Source organism: Eubalaena glacialis, chromosome 15 (assembly GCF_028564815.1).
Source record: "Eubalaena glacialis isolate mEubGla1 chromosome 15, mEubGla1.1.hap2.+ XY, whole genome shotgun sequence".
Taxonomy (NCBI): domain Eukaryota; kingdom Metazoa; phylum Chordata; class Mammalia; order Artiodactyla; family Balaenidae; genus Eubalaena; species Eubalaena glacialis.
In genome coordinates, this window is record NC_083730.1 from 83,881,547 (window position 1) to 83,896,921 (window position 15,375).

General features: G+C 42.4%; 1 protein-coding gene across 2 annotated transcripts in view; it reads right to left on the reverse strand.

Annotated features, from left to right (window-relative positions):
* Nucleotides 1-15,375, reverse strand: part of CIT (citron rho-interacting serine/threonine kinase) — a 168,353-nt gene that overhangs the window by 33,277 nt on the left and 119,701 nt on the right. For both annotated transcript variants that reach the window (XM_061170160.1, XM_061170159.1), the window contains 5 exons: nt 12,470-12,523; nt 6,136-6,333; nt 5,156-5,349; nt 2,133-2,268; nt 132-236 (listed from right to left, as the gene is read on the reverse strand). In XM_061170160.1, coding sequence (XP_061026143.1) covers nt 132-236; nt 2,133-2,268; nt 5,156-5,349; nt 6,136-6,333; nt 12,470-12,523 — 687 coding nt within the window. The remainder of the gene's footprint in view (nt 1-131; nt 237-2,132; nt 2,269-5,155; nt 5,350-6,135; nt 6,334-12,469; nt 12,524-15,375) is intronic.

Consider the following 15,375-nt stretch of genomic DNA (forward strand, 5'->3'; position numbering starts at 1 on the left):
ACCACCTTACTCTTCCTTGAAAATTTCCACTTTGAAATCTGAACGCCTTAATTTGGATCTGCCCACGTGAAGACAACAGATATTCACTTGAGAGTCCACCCAGCTCTATTTACCCGGCGTTTTACACTCACCTCTTCCAGAAGCCTTTGTTTGAGCTCTCGTTCCGTCTCCAGCTTCTGTTGTAAACTTCGGGCATTCATTTCAAGCATGGCGTGTTTCTTCTCCAGGTCATTGAGCTGGACATTTGGAAAAAATTGGCCGTGATACCACATTTAGTAATGTTAGATGCTAACAACTTTTGCAAATATCCACAAACCTTCTCAGGTAAAGAATAATCAAGTTCTAAAGGTCAGAACATAAATACTGGTTTTTTTAAAAGTATATCACAAATGTCCATGTCATAGATAAGCCTTATGTGCGTTATTCTATGAGGAGAGAATATTATTTCTAAGGAATGGGTCATATGTAGAGCAGTGACAAGTTCTAGGAGGATGATTTCTCAAGAATTTATTTATCTGACATGCTTTGGCTGAATTAAATAATCACATTCTGAATGCTTACTACTCGCACAGGATAATATCAGGAGCTTTGGATGAAAGGACAGACAAGCTCTCTCAAAGATCTTACATCAAGTCACAAAGGCAGAGGGTGGCGCCATAACTAGACACGTATACAAATAGTGACTGCTTTGTCAGGTGACGATTTTGATAAGAGGTACGGAGAAGAGAAATTCATCCTGAAAGACCAGTCGTCAAGAGAAGATGGGGTCAGAATGTCTAGAGTCTTAAAGGATGGGTAGGACTTTGCTATAGAATACTTTAAGAACAGTCAGGTAAAAAAAATATCCATCAAGGTAAACACAAAAGGGTTCATTTATCTCAAATAATATATTTACTTTCCTCATGGTCAAATAATATATTTACTTTCCTTATGGTTAAAAAATGGTTAAAAAAATAGTAAGCCAACACCAGGAGGGTTCCTGAGTAACAAGCTCTAGCCTTGAATCTGATCATTTTATTTCTATGAAATTCTGGTAAGAAAATAATCACGGATGTCCGTAAAGATTTATGTTCATCACAGTGTTATTTATGATGGCAAAAACAAAAAAATGGAAGAAGCTCAAATTTTCAACACAAGCGGAATCATTAAAATAGGTGCCTCTGTGTAATTGATGTTTCTAGAACTACATGTTCAAAAAAGATTCACTAACTCAGGAAAAGCCCCTAGTTATGTGATGTTTAAAAAAATATGTAAAGCTGTTTATATAGTAAGAACCTAAATTTATAAATAAATATTTATATGTATATACAAATTCACCAAGGTAACAGTGATGACAGCTTACCAGTCATTTTTTTCTTTACTTTTCTGTGGTTTCTATATCTTCCCCAATGACCCCAAATAATCACTTTTATAATCATGAAATTACAAAGTTACACAAAATTCAGAGGTTAGATTTCTACTTTATATTATGTGTGTGTGTGCTTGTGTGTGTGTGCAAAAGAGTGCGTATGTATGAGGCTATGCGTATACATGAAATTCCTCGGACCTTTTGTTATCTATAATATTGAAGCACCTATTCGAAATCTCTTTTAAGACTATTAGATAAAAATCTCCAAACACTGGTATGTCACTTTGTAAATACAGAATACGGAGTGCTACGTGGACAGAACACGTGTATTTCCAACGTGAAATACTGAGAACCTGCACCATCCTCAGATCCTATCGTGTCCCTGGACTTAGAACCCAGAGAGGCTGAGGCTTCCTGTCATTGCAGCAATGGAATGAGCAGGAGTCCTCAACACTCCCCACTCCCCAAGGATGTTCGACATTAGATCCATGAAGGCTTCTAGAAATCAAACGCCAGAAAGCAAGAGCGTTGTGCACCCAGATCAAAATCTCGACCTCAGGGGCCCTGACGGGCAGGTGTGAGGAAGTCACTGACCGACTCTGATACCCTAGTACCTGCCCCCCTCACCCACGCTACTGGCAACAGAGGGCGTCCCACGGGGAAGCATAATCGCGTGACTTTATGAGACGTGCTGACCATTGATCGCACGTGACTGTGTGTCAAGCATACCTGCTAAAAGGAGGTGCGCACGTGTATCTAAAGGGCAGGAGGGACAGGGGCTGACCTTGTCAGAGAGACTCTCGGCCTTCAGCTTCTGTTCCTTGAGAGCCTGCTGCAGGGCCAGAATCTCAGCCTTGTGCTCCTTCACTGCCAGCTCGACCACCTGGCGCGACTCGGTGATCCGCTGATCGGCCCTCGCCCTGCGGGGAGACACAGGCGCGTTCAGAAGCCCCACCATCGCCGCCCTGCAGAAAGGAAGCTGGTCCAGCTCGGGCCCTGCTAAGCAACCAAACAGACTGCGGGCTGGCGAGATGGCCAACCTGACACCTTGTTCTGAATTATGTCTTGTGTTCTGACCACGTTCAGAGTGAAGATGTGACCCACTTTAGGCCCTGGGTAAAAATACTCTTCACAGGTAAAGTTCCTGTGAATATATATGCACTTGGAAAGGCTGAAGGCGATAAGGCATCTTTCCAAATGCAACTGGGCTGGAGAGGACGTCACAAGACTGTCACACCCTCCTACGAGAGCGGGAAGGGAATGAGGGCCTGCTGAAGGAACACAGGGTGCAGAGGGCCACGCGAGGCCCCATGTGAGCAAACCCTTCCTCTCCTTAAAGTACATGCAAGAGGTGAAGTGTTCTGGGTGCTCCTCGAGAAACTGAAACTTGAACCTGATGGATGTATCAATATCTGTAAATAAGGTGAAAGAATAGAAAAACTGGAAGCAAACTAGAAAAATCACTGCCCCTCCCCCTTTAGGTCTTAACGCTCTGCTGCATCCACACCTGGGCTTGTACAGGCTGCTCCACTGGCAGCTCTCCCTCCCCACCCGACAGACCCAAACCTTACTCAGACTTCAAGGGTAAACTCAAAGGCCATGTCCACCATAGAACCTTTCCCAGTTTCCCTCTCAGAAGCAACCTCTCCTCGCTGTCCCCAAAGCATAAATGTACTTCTCACCTGGCACAGCCCACTCTCTATTTTAGGCGATAAATAGCTCGATGCATAGTTTATCTCCTCCACTAGACTCTTAGCCTCTTGAAGACAAGAATTAAGAATTATATTTTACTCATCTCGGGTCCCACATAATACCAAAATAGAGGGAGGAAAAAAACGGGGGTGGGTAGCCAAGATCTTTCACAATTGCCCCTGAAAGTATACATGAAATGTCTTCCCAAGCACAGCCCATGATTACACCTTCCACGTGTGATTGTGAATTTCTTGATGCTATGGTCAGATTCCGTCCCCAAAACTGTCTCTGAAGGATTCTAGAAAGAGCTGGCATAAGAGCTGGACTTGCAGGTGGGAGGAAGGGGGTCTGTGTGAGGGCCGCCAGAACGTACGGTGAGGACGGGGGAGCCCAAGAGTTCGGAGGGTAACAGCAACAGGAGGTCTTAAACCAGCAGCCCCCTTACATCAGCAAGTACCCTGAATGGGAAGATGTCTAAAAGGGGAATATTTTTACCAGTTTCTCTTGAAACTTATAGGTTCTCTTTGCTTCCAGTCTTTTCTAGTTTGATTTAGCACAGATTATACATCCAAGACAGTGATGAGTCTACTTTATGATCAAGCAAATGTGGGAAATACTAAAATGAATCTGATAGAGTCCTAATAAATGATAAATATTTCCAGGTATAGTTTATCTTGCTAACAGAGTTCAGAGTGGACTTCCCTGGTGACGCAGTGGTTGGGAATCCGCCTGCCAATGCAGGGGACACGGGTTTGAGCCCTGGTCCAGGAAGATCCCACATGCCACGGAGCAACTAAGCCCGTGTGCCACAACTACTGAGCCTGCGCTCTAGAACCTGAGAGCCACAACTACTGAAGCCTGCGCACCCTAGAGCCCGTGTGCCGCAACTACTGAGCCCACGCACTGCAACTACTGAAGCCCGAACGCTGCAACTATTGAAGCCCACGCACCTAGAGCCCGTGCTCCGCGACAAGAGGCCACCGCAATGAGAAGCCCACACACTGCAACGAAGAGTAGCCCCCGCTCGCCGCAACTAGAGAAAGCCCGCGTGCAGCAGCGAAGACCCAATGCAGCAAATAAAAAGGAGTTCAGAGTACCGCAGGAAGGCAAGTTTCAGAGGAAGGTGATATTAGCGAGGTTATGGAGGAGGGATAGGATTCAGCTGGGCAGACATGAAGCCACGGGGTGAATACCAGCCCGTAGGTGTCTCTGCGCAAACTAAGAAAGGCACGTGTTCTTTAAGACTGTTTACTTCCATCTGTTGGTAAACTGTCATAATATACTTATTTTGTTAGCGCAAACACTGCCGCCGTGAGCTGTTAAACTGTCATGATAGATCTTCAAATCTATGACGTCTTCAGTGCAAAAAGCATCCCCAGCAGCATGCAGTACACAACCCTCACACCTGTGACCCTGGCAGGAAGGGAATTCTATGCTGGGAGGACTGTGGGAACGCAGAGAAAAGATACTACCTGAACTTATTTCCTACCAAGAAATGGAAAAAAAAAAAACCTGTTCTTATAGAGCAGTTGTTCTCAAACTGGGGGTGATTTTGCCCCCCAGGGGACACTGGGCAATGTCTGGAGATGTTTTGGGCTGTCACGACTTGAGGAGGGAGCAGTTACTTGGGTTTAGTGGGGCAAGCCCAGGGGTCCTGCTCACCATCCTGCAGTGCACAGAAGAGCGCCCACCACAAAGGATCATCCGGCCCGAACTGTCAATAATGCCAAGGGTGGTGTAGAAGGCAGACTTGCGTCACAAATGACCAGGATCGAAACAGTGATGGTCTTGCTACATGGTCACAATGATAAGAAACCCGAGAAAAGAGTTTCTACAAAGAAAGCACTGAGATATTCTCCCTGCTGACTCCCAGGGCCCTGCATGGGGTACGTGGTCACCATCTACTGCCAAATGGCACTGTCTGTATTTACAACGAGGATGACGGACCCATTCTGGTTGGCACAAGAGTTTCCAGTTTTAACAGCGAAAGTCTTATGTCCCAGGACACCGCTGAGTCCTGGCCAAGCTGGGACAATCGGTTACCCTGCTGGCAGCTCCGAGGTGGACCCTGCTGCTGTCACCTGCCACTGGCTTGCTACCGACAGGAAGCCTCACCTGCTCTGCTTCTCGGTGTCCAGCATCCTCTGTAACTCCCGAACCCGACACTCAAACTGGGACTTCTCGTCACCAAGGACGCTCCTCCAGGCCTCCCACTGCCGCTCTTTTTCCAGCAGCTCGTCGTTCAGGGCCTCCAGGTCCATGACCTGCTCCTCCAGCATTGTGCAGGTGGTCTTCAGAGCCTCCATCGTCTGCAAATCAGTATCACTGAGTTGTGCTTTGTATCAAAGGAGGATTTCCCAGATGTTACTTTTGTCGGATCAGTTTCAGAAAAGCACCAGTTTCTAATTATGGTCTGAAAGACACTATCTTTTTCTCCTACAGAATGAGGGGACCAGACAAGAATGGATGAAGGGCCATTTCTGCCGCCATCTTATAGAAAGAACCAGGAGGAAGATGGGGGAAAAGAGACCACGCTTCACAATAAAGTGGCTCGGGAATTCCCCGGCGGTCCAGTGGTTAGGACTCTGAGCTCTCACTGCCAAGGGCCAGGGTTCAATCCCCGGTAGGGGAAATAAGATCTCATAGGCCACGCGGCGCAGCCAAAAAAAATTTTTTTTAAATAAATACATAAAAATAAAGTGGCTCACAGACACATTCTATTCTATTTTTAATGGTTTTAAATCAAAATCAAGAACAACCACACACAGGACTTCCCTGGCAGTCCAGTGGTTAAGATTCTGCACTTCCACTGCAGGGGGCACGGGTTCCATAGGGATGGGGAACTAAGATCTTGCATGCTGTGCGGAGCAGCCAAAAAAAACAAAAAAACCCCAAAAAACCAACCACACACTTCTAAAAGCCATTTTTAAAACCCACAAGCCTTCAAAACACAGACATGATTATAAAAAAGAGCCCTTTTACTGAACAGGCTCAGTCTGAGAACCCTTGGGAGAGATGCAACTGGCACCTGCTCTACAATCTAAAGGGGTTCCAAGTTTCCTGGGGAAGTCTCTGACGTTGTTTACAGTCCTTACTTGCTTCTGGCTGGTGAGCTGCATCTCCCTCTCCGTGATCTCGCGGCGGAGATGGTCTACTTCACTTCGCAGCTGTACGATCTCGTCGCTGGCGCCAGAGGCCTCATCAAGTTGTTTGGACAAGTAGAAATTTTGGTTGTTGAGCTCAGCGTTGTCCTCCGTCAGCTGGTTTAGCTGCTCCTCCAGGTCTGTGATTACCTAAGAGGAAAGGAATCCGGTTACGCAGCAAGCAAGTTGATCTGAAACGAGGAATTGCTTCTAGAGCCATCAGCGCTTGAACCTACGTGATAATGATGATCAGTGTGCAGCTCACGTTTGCCCATCCAACCCCTGAGAGCCAAACTCAATCTCCCACACCCGCCCCCTTAGCGCCCAAACACACATATGCTGTGGGAGAACAAGAAATATCTCGGATTCTTTTCTGACTCAGGATTCATCGGGAAAATATGGTAAAAACAAATCAATCAAAAGTGCCTGCCATATGGAAGGGGCAACTTTAAATGAGATCAAGTTCATGGACGATAATAGAATGTGGAAGATGCAAACTGAGGAAAGAGGAATAGTAGAGAGACTGGTATCACAATCTGCTAATTAAGCTAAAACGCCCAGGACACCATCTACAGGACATTATCCTGGGAAACAGTCGTAGAAAGCAAAATAAAGATCTTATCACGGAAGACTGAGTGAAGGACACTAAGAGTTATTTTAATAATATTTTAGGTAATAAATTTAAGTTCACGCAACAAAAGAAAAAAAGATTTAAGGGACTCTCAGAATAATCCTGAAAATATAATACTGTATGACAGCATCACTTTAAATGGTTCTTATTATGCAGCTGGCTATCAGAAAGTGGGAAGGCATGTATATGAAATTGTCATTTTACTGAGAGAGATTTAATCTGGTTTTACTAAATGACTTCCCTGCTCAATGGCAGAATGATTTCAATTTCAGTGCATTTAGCTTTCCTGTTCTCTTTGCTGAGGTTTAGTACCAGCACTTGCAAAGAGCTTTTATATATAATACTTTAGAAGTTTAAGAGCAATTTTCTAATAATAGCTGGAATGAGGCGCACTGGCGGTAAATTAAATTTTATGTAACAAAAAGGAGTAAATTAAAAGGAAATGCCTCCGAGCCTACGGTTATTAATTGTTTGCATTTTCAAACCTGGAGTAGACTTAGTTTCTGAAATGTTGCCACTGTTTCCATGACTAACTCCCTATTTTAACCTACTTCGACTATCAAAAAAAAAAAATCTTCCCAGGCACATAGAATTAAAGAACGTCAATTAAGTAGATTTGTTCAATGTGGCCACAGCTTTTCATTTTGTTAACTGTGCTGATGAGCTTTTAATGCAGTAAGTGGTCTAGTAATTTGTATTTTAATATCAAAAGCCATGTTAATTCCTACTGTACTGGTTTGTGTAACGCTATCAGCTACAAGAGGGGGAATAAAGGTTATCTGGTCCGGTTCTTGGCTAAACCTCCTTCTTTATCAGGGTTAAAAATAAAAAAAAATAGGAAAAAAACTGCAAGTCCATCACTCCTAGCAGGCACTTCTGCCTCACAGGGAACCCTGTATCACCCTTTGTGTGACGTGGTTAAATCTCCCGAAAGCAGAAACAATGAATAAACAATGCAGTAAACCCATTCCTTAAGATGGTTTTCCTCCTAGACTGCAAATGTCTCCACTGTGCTTCCTTCTACCTCTGCCCCCAAAGGAAAACAACAAGACTGATGAGGCAAACTGGCCTGGAAGCTGTGCTATAAAATGGATTCTGGAAGCCCCAAATAAGCCACCTTGAACTTGGCTGGGTTGGTTTCTCCACCTGACACGGAGGTAAATACTATATTGACTACCTCCTCTGTTGCTCTGGTTTTAATGTTTTGGCTTTTTCTTGCGTGCTATTCTACTTTAATGCATCATGTGAAATAAAATAAAAATAAATAAAATAAAATAAAATAAAAATTAGTGAACAAGATGTTGAGGCATCAATGGTGCCCCACGGGGAGCAAAGAGACTACAGAAAATCTACCCAGATAAGAATATATATGCTGCCAAAATAATTTACTTGTCATTCAAAGACATATTTAAGCCTTTGGGTACCTACTCCCTTTCTTTGACTCATGAAAAAAAATGCAATTTATAATAAGCCCATTTCTGCCACTTCTTCTCCTCCTCCCCAAATTACATTATAAAGTGCTAAAGAAGAAACACTCGAAAAAAGTCAGGGAGGTGCCAAGATTACTACTCTCATTTCGATTGACATGAGCCCACTGGAGTAGGAAGGGTCCTTCTATTTCCTTGTCGTCATCCTGTTTTCAAGGGGTCTCTGACTTCTGTTTACACTTTGTGATGATTGGCTCTGTATCTTGTCATCATCTCTATGTTGCCTGTTTGACAAGAGGAGGATTAGGTGCTTGCACGAAGCATCCGAGGCCTCGTGAAAGCACGTTAGCGCATTCGGACGTTTCGTATGTTCTTCCTGCCCAAAAGCCGTAACATGCTGAGCTTGTGGCTCTGTTGGACTTGCCAGAGTGTTAGACACACACAGATATTGGGCGGACCTGAGACACAGGCAGTAAATTAATGATCTCTGTCGTTCAAAAAAAAGAAAAGAAAAGAAAAGAAAGGATAATAATGGGCTATCTGTGATTTTGAACCAGGTTATAAGCAAAGAGAATTCTTAGGTCTACTTTGTGGGTATATTCTCTCCACACCAAGGGCAAATGATCTATTTCCTGTATTATGAGTCTCTTAAGCTTTCAACCCCAAGGATAGAAGGCAGGAAAGATAAACTGCAAGGCTGATTCCATCTTAGTGGTAAAAAAAAGATGAGGGAGATAGCTTCATAATGCAAGGGCCAGCAGAGCTTTCTTCTATGCCATTTTTACAGATAAGAGATCTTGGTACAATTCTAACAGAAAACAGGGATACAAAAAAATTATCTACTCTCAGTATCCAAAAAAAATTTTTTTTAAAGATCTCTATTTGGGGTTATCTGTTGCTTTTTAAGCACACCTCGTGGTTCTGAGATACATATGTTACCTCTCACACCTGACTGGGCAACCAGCAGAGGGAACGTTACCTGGTAAATGTCCAAGAGCATGTTGGGGGTGAAGACACCAGCCAGACAATGAGTATCAGGCTGAAAAGACACAGGGCTGACATCCTATTTTAATGCCTCATTCCTTCTTGAAGGCAGCTATTTGCATATTATTTATTTTTAATCTTATAGCTGACAGATTGATTCATAATTAAAACCGTGTCATATGTTGGCCCACCAACTCCTCTCCAAAACTGACTTAGGTAGGGTTTTAGGTGCCAGATTGAATCAAATCCTATTTTTAAATTTCTTCAAAATATAGAAATGGCCCAAGCTCGAAAATCTTACTGCTCACGAGCTTTTTAAAAGCTGCTAACTGGGCGCTCCGATTGATTGAGCTATTATAGGAGTTCCCACCGGTAACAAAGATGACATTTTCCAGCGGCGACAATCCTGGACAGCACCAACGAGAAAGGAACATCTATCGCGCTCTCCTAAAGTGTCTACAAAGCAGCCTTTGAACTTGCGAAAGTATAACTGAGATCTACCATTGCTGCCAAGTGTTGTTCTGAAGTGGTGGTTTTCAAACTTTTTTAAGGAGCGGGACCGTTTTCTACACAAGATTCTGTGGTAAATCCAATATAATAAAATGATAATAGCAACCAACACTGATTAGCGCATTCCGTGGACCAGGTCCTGTACAAACACCGATGCACCATCTAATTCTTGCAGGAACCCCCATGAGGTAGGTATTATTACCAAGTTTCGGATTCTATGACTCAGTGTTTCCTAGGTTTTACTGTTTCTGAAATCTGAATGTATATTGCAACTAAGCAGCTGTCTCTCTTCCCTCACCCAGCCCCGCAAAGAGCAGTAATTAAATGAATTATGCATCTTACAATCAATGGTATATTGGAATTGAGGACATACAATGTCATCCCATTTCATGGACAAAGAAATGGAGCCTCAGGAGTGTAACATCACATAGGTTACCAAGAGACCAATTTAGAATCTGAACCAGTCTATCTGACTCCAGAGCGTGTGGTTTGGACCCCCAAGCTACCCAGCTACCCTCCCACTGGGAGGGGCCCCCAAAGGCTTCTCCACAGAATGCCAGGGGTAAGTAAAGGAAGGATTAGAAGTCACTGTGCCAGAAAAAGCAAATGTGAGGGATAAAGAGAGTACAAAAGTTACGTAAGAAAGTAACCAAATTTGTTCTACATATTGGTATATTCTATTAAAACTACACTTGCGATTTTAAAAATGGGGGGAAGGAAGGATTACAAAGGCACACAAGGAAGCTCTTGAGGGTGATGACTGTGTTTGTTATTTTGATTGTTTTGCTGGTTTCACAAATATACACACATTTCAAAACTCATCAAGTTATTGTACTCCGATTATTCCTTAAGCTGTAAAAAGAAAAAAAGCTGTAAAAAAAAAAAAAAAGACCAAAAAAGGAGAAAAGAAAACTCCAGATGAATGGAACAGGATTACTGATGTACACATTTAAAATGCATCCAAGTTTATTTTAGGAAAAAATAGTAATGTTAAAAAAAAAAGTCACATTCCTAAAATGATCTATATTTTATTCAGTGATCATTTATGAGCATGTATGTAATATAAGCAAATAACTCTTGTGTAAAATAAGAAACCAAGAAAATAAGAAACTAAAAAAGTAAGGCAAGAGAGTACAGGAACAGAATGCATCAATTCCTCAAGGAAGGGAAGAAATCAACAGATAATGCTAAGGCAGGCTCACCCTAGATCCAGCCACTGGCAACAGGAAATAGACCTAAATTCCATCTGCCAGGTACCTACTAGAGTGACACAGAGGCACGTCCCATGACCTAGCTATTCCACTCTTGGGTATATGCTCATCAGAAACAAGGCCTTAAAGCCGTCAAAGGATCTGTACAAGAATGTTCCTAATAGCTTTATTCCTACCAGAAACAACCCAAACATCCATCAACAGGAGAATGGATAAACAAACTTCAGTTCTATACACACACTGGAAACACGACACCGTAATTAAAAAATAACAAAATCTTGATGGATGCAACAACATGGATGAACCTCAGAGACAATTTAAGTAACAAAGAAAGCTAAACCCAAAAGACCACATCTTCTATGATTCCATTTATATGAAGTTCAAGAACAGGCAAAACTAAGGTGTGGTATCAGAGGTCAGAATACTGGTTACCCTTAGGGCAAAGGATGCTGATGGGAAGAGGACAGGAGGGAACCTTCTGGGAGCTGAAAAGTTATGTATCTTGATCTTTGTTGTGGTTACACAAGTTGTCTATACACATACAAATCCATCGAGCTATATGCTTAATATTAGTTGCACTTCATGTACTTTATTGTGTGCATTTTATACCTAAATGAGGCGGGGGGCAAGCAGGGGGAGCATATACCAGGACTTAACGTCCCATTTATAGTAGGTAAGGAGGAAAGAAGGAGTTCATTACAAGAAAAGAAAATATGCCTATAGGAGGTGGAGGGGTGTTTCTGGAAATTTACAGATGCGAACAATACAAATGGAGACAAGCTGACTGAGAACTGACTAAGGAGGTAACAGAGCGATGAAAGGACCAAAGAAAGGAGGTAGAACCATGAATAAGGACAACATCCCTCCCTTCTGAAAGGGGCCTATTTTAGTCCCTCTCTCTGATCAAAAATAGACTCTGAGTTTCCACTGATCCTACCCTATTATATAACCTATGAATGATGCTTATCTGCTCCTGGAATTGACTTCTCTCAATAGAAATAACGACTCCCAAAGAGTCCTAGATTATGAATTTGCATGTTAGGAAGCCAGATTTTGCCTGTTAGGAAGTTAACACTTCTAGATTCCCCAGGAGAAGAACTTGTTGGTCTTCCCTCTCTGTAGAGGCAGCAGGGTGGAGAAGCCTGACATGTCTAACTGCCCCTTACCATCTGGGGCCAGTCTCAGACAGAACCTTCTAGATTGGAGAAGGAAGGGGAGCTCCAATGGGACTTTTGTTGCAGCTACTGAGATCTATTAGTGGTTCTGCAGTGAGAATTATTTTGACCATTCCAACAAGCCATCCCCAAACACAAAGAATGGTTTAATTTTTTTTTAAACTGGCAGGAACACAAAACACTGAAGTTATCTGAGGCTCAGAAACTTCCAAATCAGTTTGACCGCATTAACTGCTTCAAGCTGAAAGTTTATATCAAAAATCAGTCACTGATATTAGAATGAGATGTCCCTCTTTCCTTCTCAGTTTTAGTTTCATGTTATTTTCATCATCTTTGGTTAATACTCACAGTACAGCTGTTACGAAGAGCATCAAATTTGCGTTGGATTTCATCTCTATGTGCCTAAAAGGTAAGAAGTTGATTATAAATTTTTCATAGGGTGGAATACAATTCTACGTGCTATGGGTCAAATAAAGAAAATCGCAATTTATCTAAAAAAGCCAAGAACACTGTTGCAGCTGCCCCAGCACCTTTTTTGCAAAGAATTAATCAAGTCATACCCAACAGGAGAAGCAAAGTTACAGGAATACACAATGCCTAGTAATAACAATTAACTATTTAGACCACACATCACACCCTGTACAAATATATATTTAACATTCAGATTAAAACTAGGGACTAGTGGAAGAAAGGAAAAAAACATAGGATGAAGTTTTACTCTCCTTTATTTGTCTTCCTCCCCATTCTTAATCTTTTCCTCTTCCCTCCAATTGGCTGTCCACCACTGCCCCCCACCCCCGCCAAGCCTTCTCCCAAGAAAGATACAAACACACATATACAGGACAATAGCCGGGACAAAGTAGGGACTTTCTAAAAAATTAAATCCAAAGCTGCTGAGATTCAGAAACCCTACGTAGACCTTGAAGTAAATATAAAGGTTTTCACCAAGGCAGAGGCGCTCTAAACCAGTAGCATTCATTCAGCTGACAAGGATATTTTGAGTACATACTACATGGCAGACACTATGGCAAGATACAGCATATCTGGCCTCACCTTCATTCTGGTGCGGACAGGTAGAAAATAAACAAGGGCAGGATTACAAACAGTGACAAGTGTTATGAAGGAAACGAACGGGGCCTAGGGAAAAAGAATAAGGGGGGAGAAAAAGAACTCACTTAGATGGGTCAGTCAAGGAGGGCTTCTCTGAAGAGCTGACATTGAAACTGAAATCTGCAGGATGATGAGGAGTCAGCCATGCAAAGCACAGAAAAGAGTAGAGGGAACGGCATCTGCAAAAACCCTGAGGCAAGAAAGGGTTTGGTGCATTTGGGGAACAAAAAAGGACCTGAGTGGCTAGAGCAGTTTTTTACACTTCAAGCTGTGACTCAAGAGCAAAGATGTCAAGTCAGATTTTTTTGGTTTGTTTTATCCAATGAAATGGAATAAACAGGATAGATTAGAAAACATCAGAATGTACCTTGGAGAGTAAAGGTAAGCACCATTGTTGGAAACTTGTTTCAGATACCATAAGTCATCAAGTTTAAGTTGCTATCAATTGTAAGATTTACCACAATTTTACGTAACATTAAGAAAAAGAAGTACTGCCAATGAAACTATGACATGTTTATGTCCTTATGACTACAGAATCATATACAGGCTATAAGATGCATCCTGATTATCTACCTTAAAACTCACTGAAACTCAGTATATAGGCTCCCTTGTATGAGACTGCAAGGTAAAATGTATTCTTCTGTGGCCAAAGAGCAAAAGAGGGAAAATGTGGCCAAAGCTGATGGTAGAGAGGCAGGCCCAGACCAAGAATCTTGAAGGCCAAGAAAAGAGTTTGGATTTCATTCAAAATGCAATTAATTGGAGGCCAACAGAGGTTTTAAAATGCGGAGTGACATGGCCTGGTTGTCATTTTGTGGATGCTGCAGGAAGAACAGATCAAAACAGGACAAATGTAGAAGGAAGTTCAAAAACCACTGAGGCGGTTGCTGCTGCCATTAAAGGAAGAGAGGAGGGTGGCTTGGAGCTGGATGTGGCAAAAGATGCAGAGAAGTGGATGGAGGTGAGATCTCTTTTGGAAGCACAGGTAATAAGACTTGCTGATGGACATGCAGGCCAAGGGTTCCTTAACAGACTTTTGATTTGGAAGACAAGGTAGATTATGGCACCATTTGCTTAGCTATGAAAGCCCAAAGAAGAATCCAGTTTGAGGCAGAGGAAAAAGTGGCCCTTTGCTTTAAAAAAAATAAAAAATATTCATCTCTATCAGAGATTAATAAGTAATAAATGCTGGAGAGGGTGTGGAAAAAAGGGAACCCTCCTACACTGTTGGTGGGAATGTAAATTGGTGCAGCCACTATGGAGGTTCCTTAAAAAAATAAAAATAGAGCTACCATATGATCTAGCAATCCCACTCCTGGGCATATATCCAGAGAAAACTCTTAATTCAAAAAGATACATGCACCCCAATGTTCATAGCAGCACTATTTACAATAGCCAAGACATGGAAACAACCTAAATGTCCATCAACAGATGAATGGATAAAGAAGATGTGGTATATACACAATGGAATACTACTCAGCCATAAAAAAAGAATGAAATAATGCCTTTTGCAGCCACATGGATGGACCTAGAGATTATCATACTAAGTAAAGTAAGTCAGACAGGGAAAGACAAATGTCATATGATATCACTTATATGTGGAATCTAAAATACGAGACAAATGAACTTATTTAGAAAACAGAAACAGACTCACAGACATAGAAAACAAACTTATGGTTACCAAAGGGGAAAGGGCAGGGATAAATTAGGAGTTTGGGATTAGCAGATACAAACTACTACATACAAAATAGATAAACAACAAGGTCCTACTGTATAGCACAGGGGACTATATTCAATATCTTCTAATAAACCAAAATGGAAAAGAATATTTAAAAAATGTAGCTGAATCACCTTGCTGTACACCAGAAACACAATACTGTAAATCAACTATACTTCAATTTTTTTAAAAAAAGAAAGAGGTCTATAAGAAAAGTAAGTCAAAAAATTCAGCACCTAGCCTGTCAATGCAGGGGACATGGGTTCGAGCCCTGGTCCAGGAAGATCCTACATGCCGCGGAGCAGCTAAGCCCGTGTGCCACAACTACTGAGCCTGCGCTCTAGAGCCCGCGAGCCACAACTACTGAGCCCGAGTGCCACAACTACTGAGACTGAGTGCCACAACTGCTGAAGCCGTGTGCCTAGAG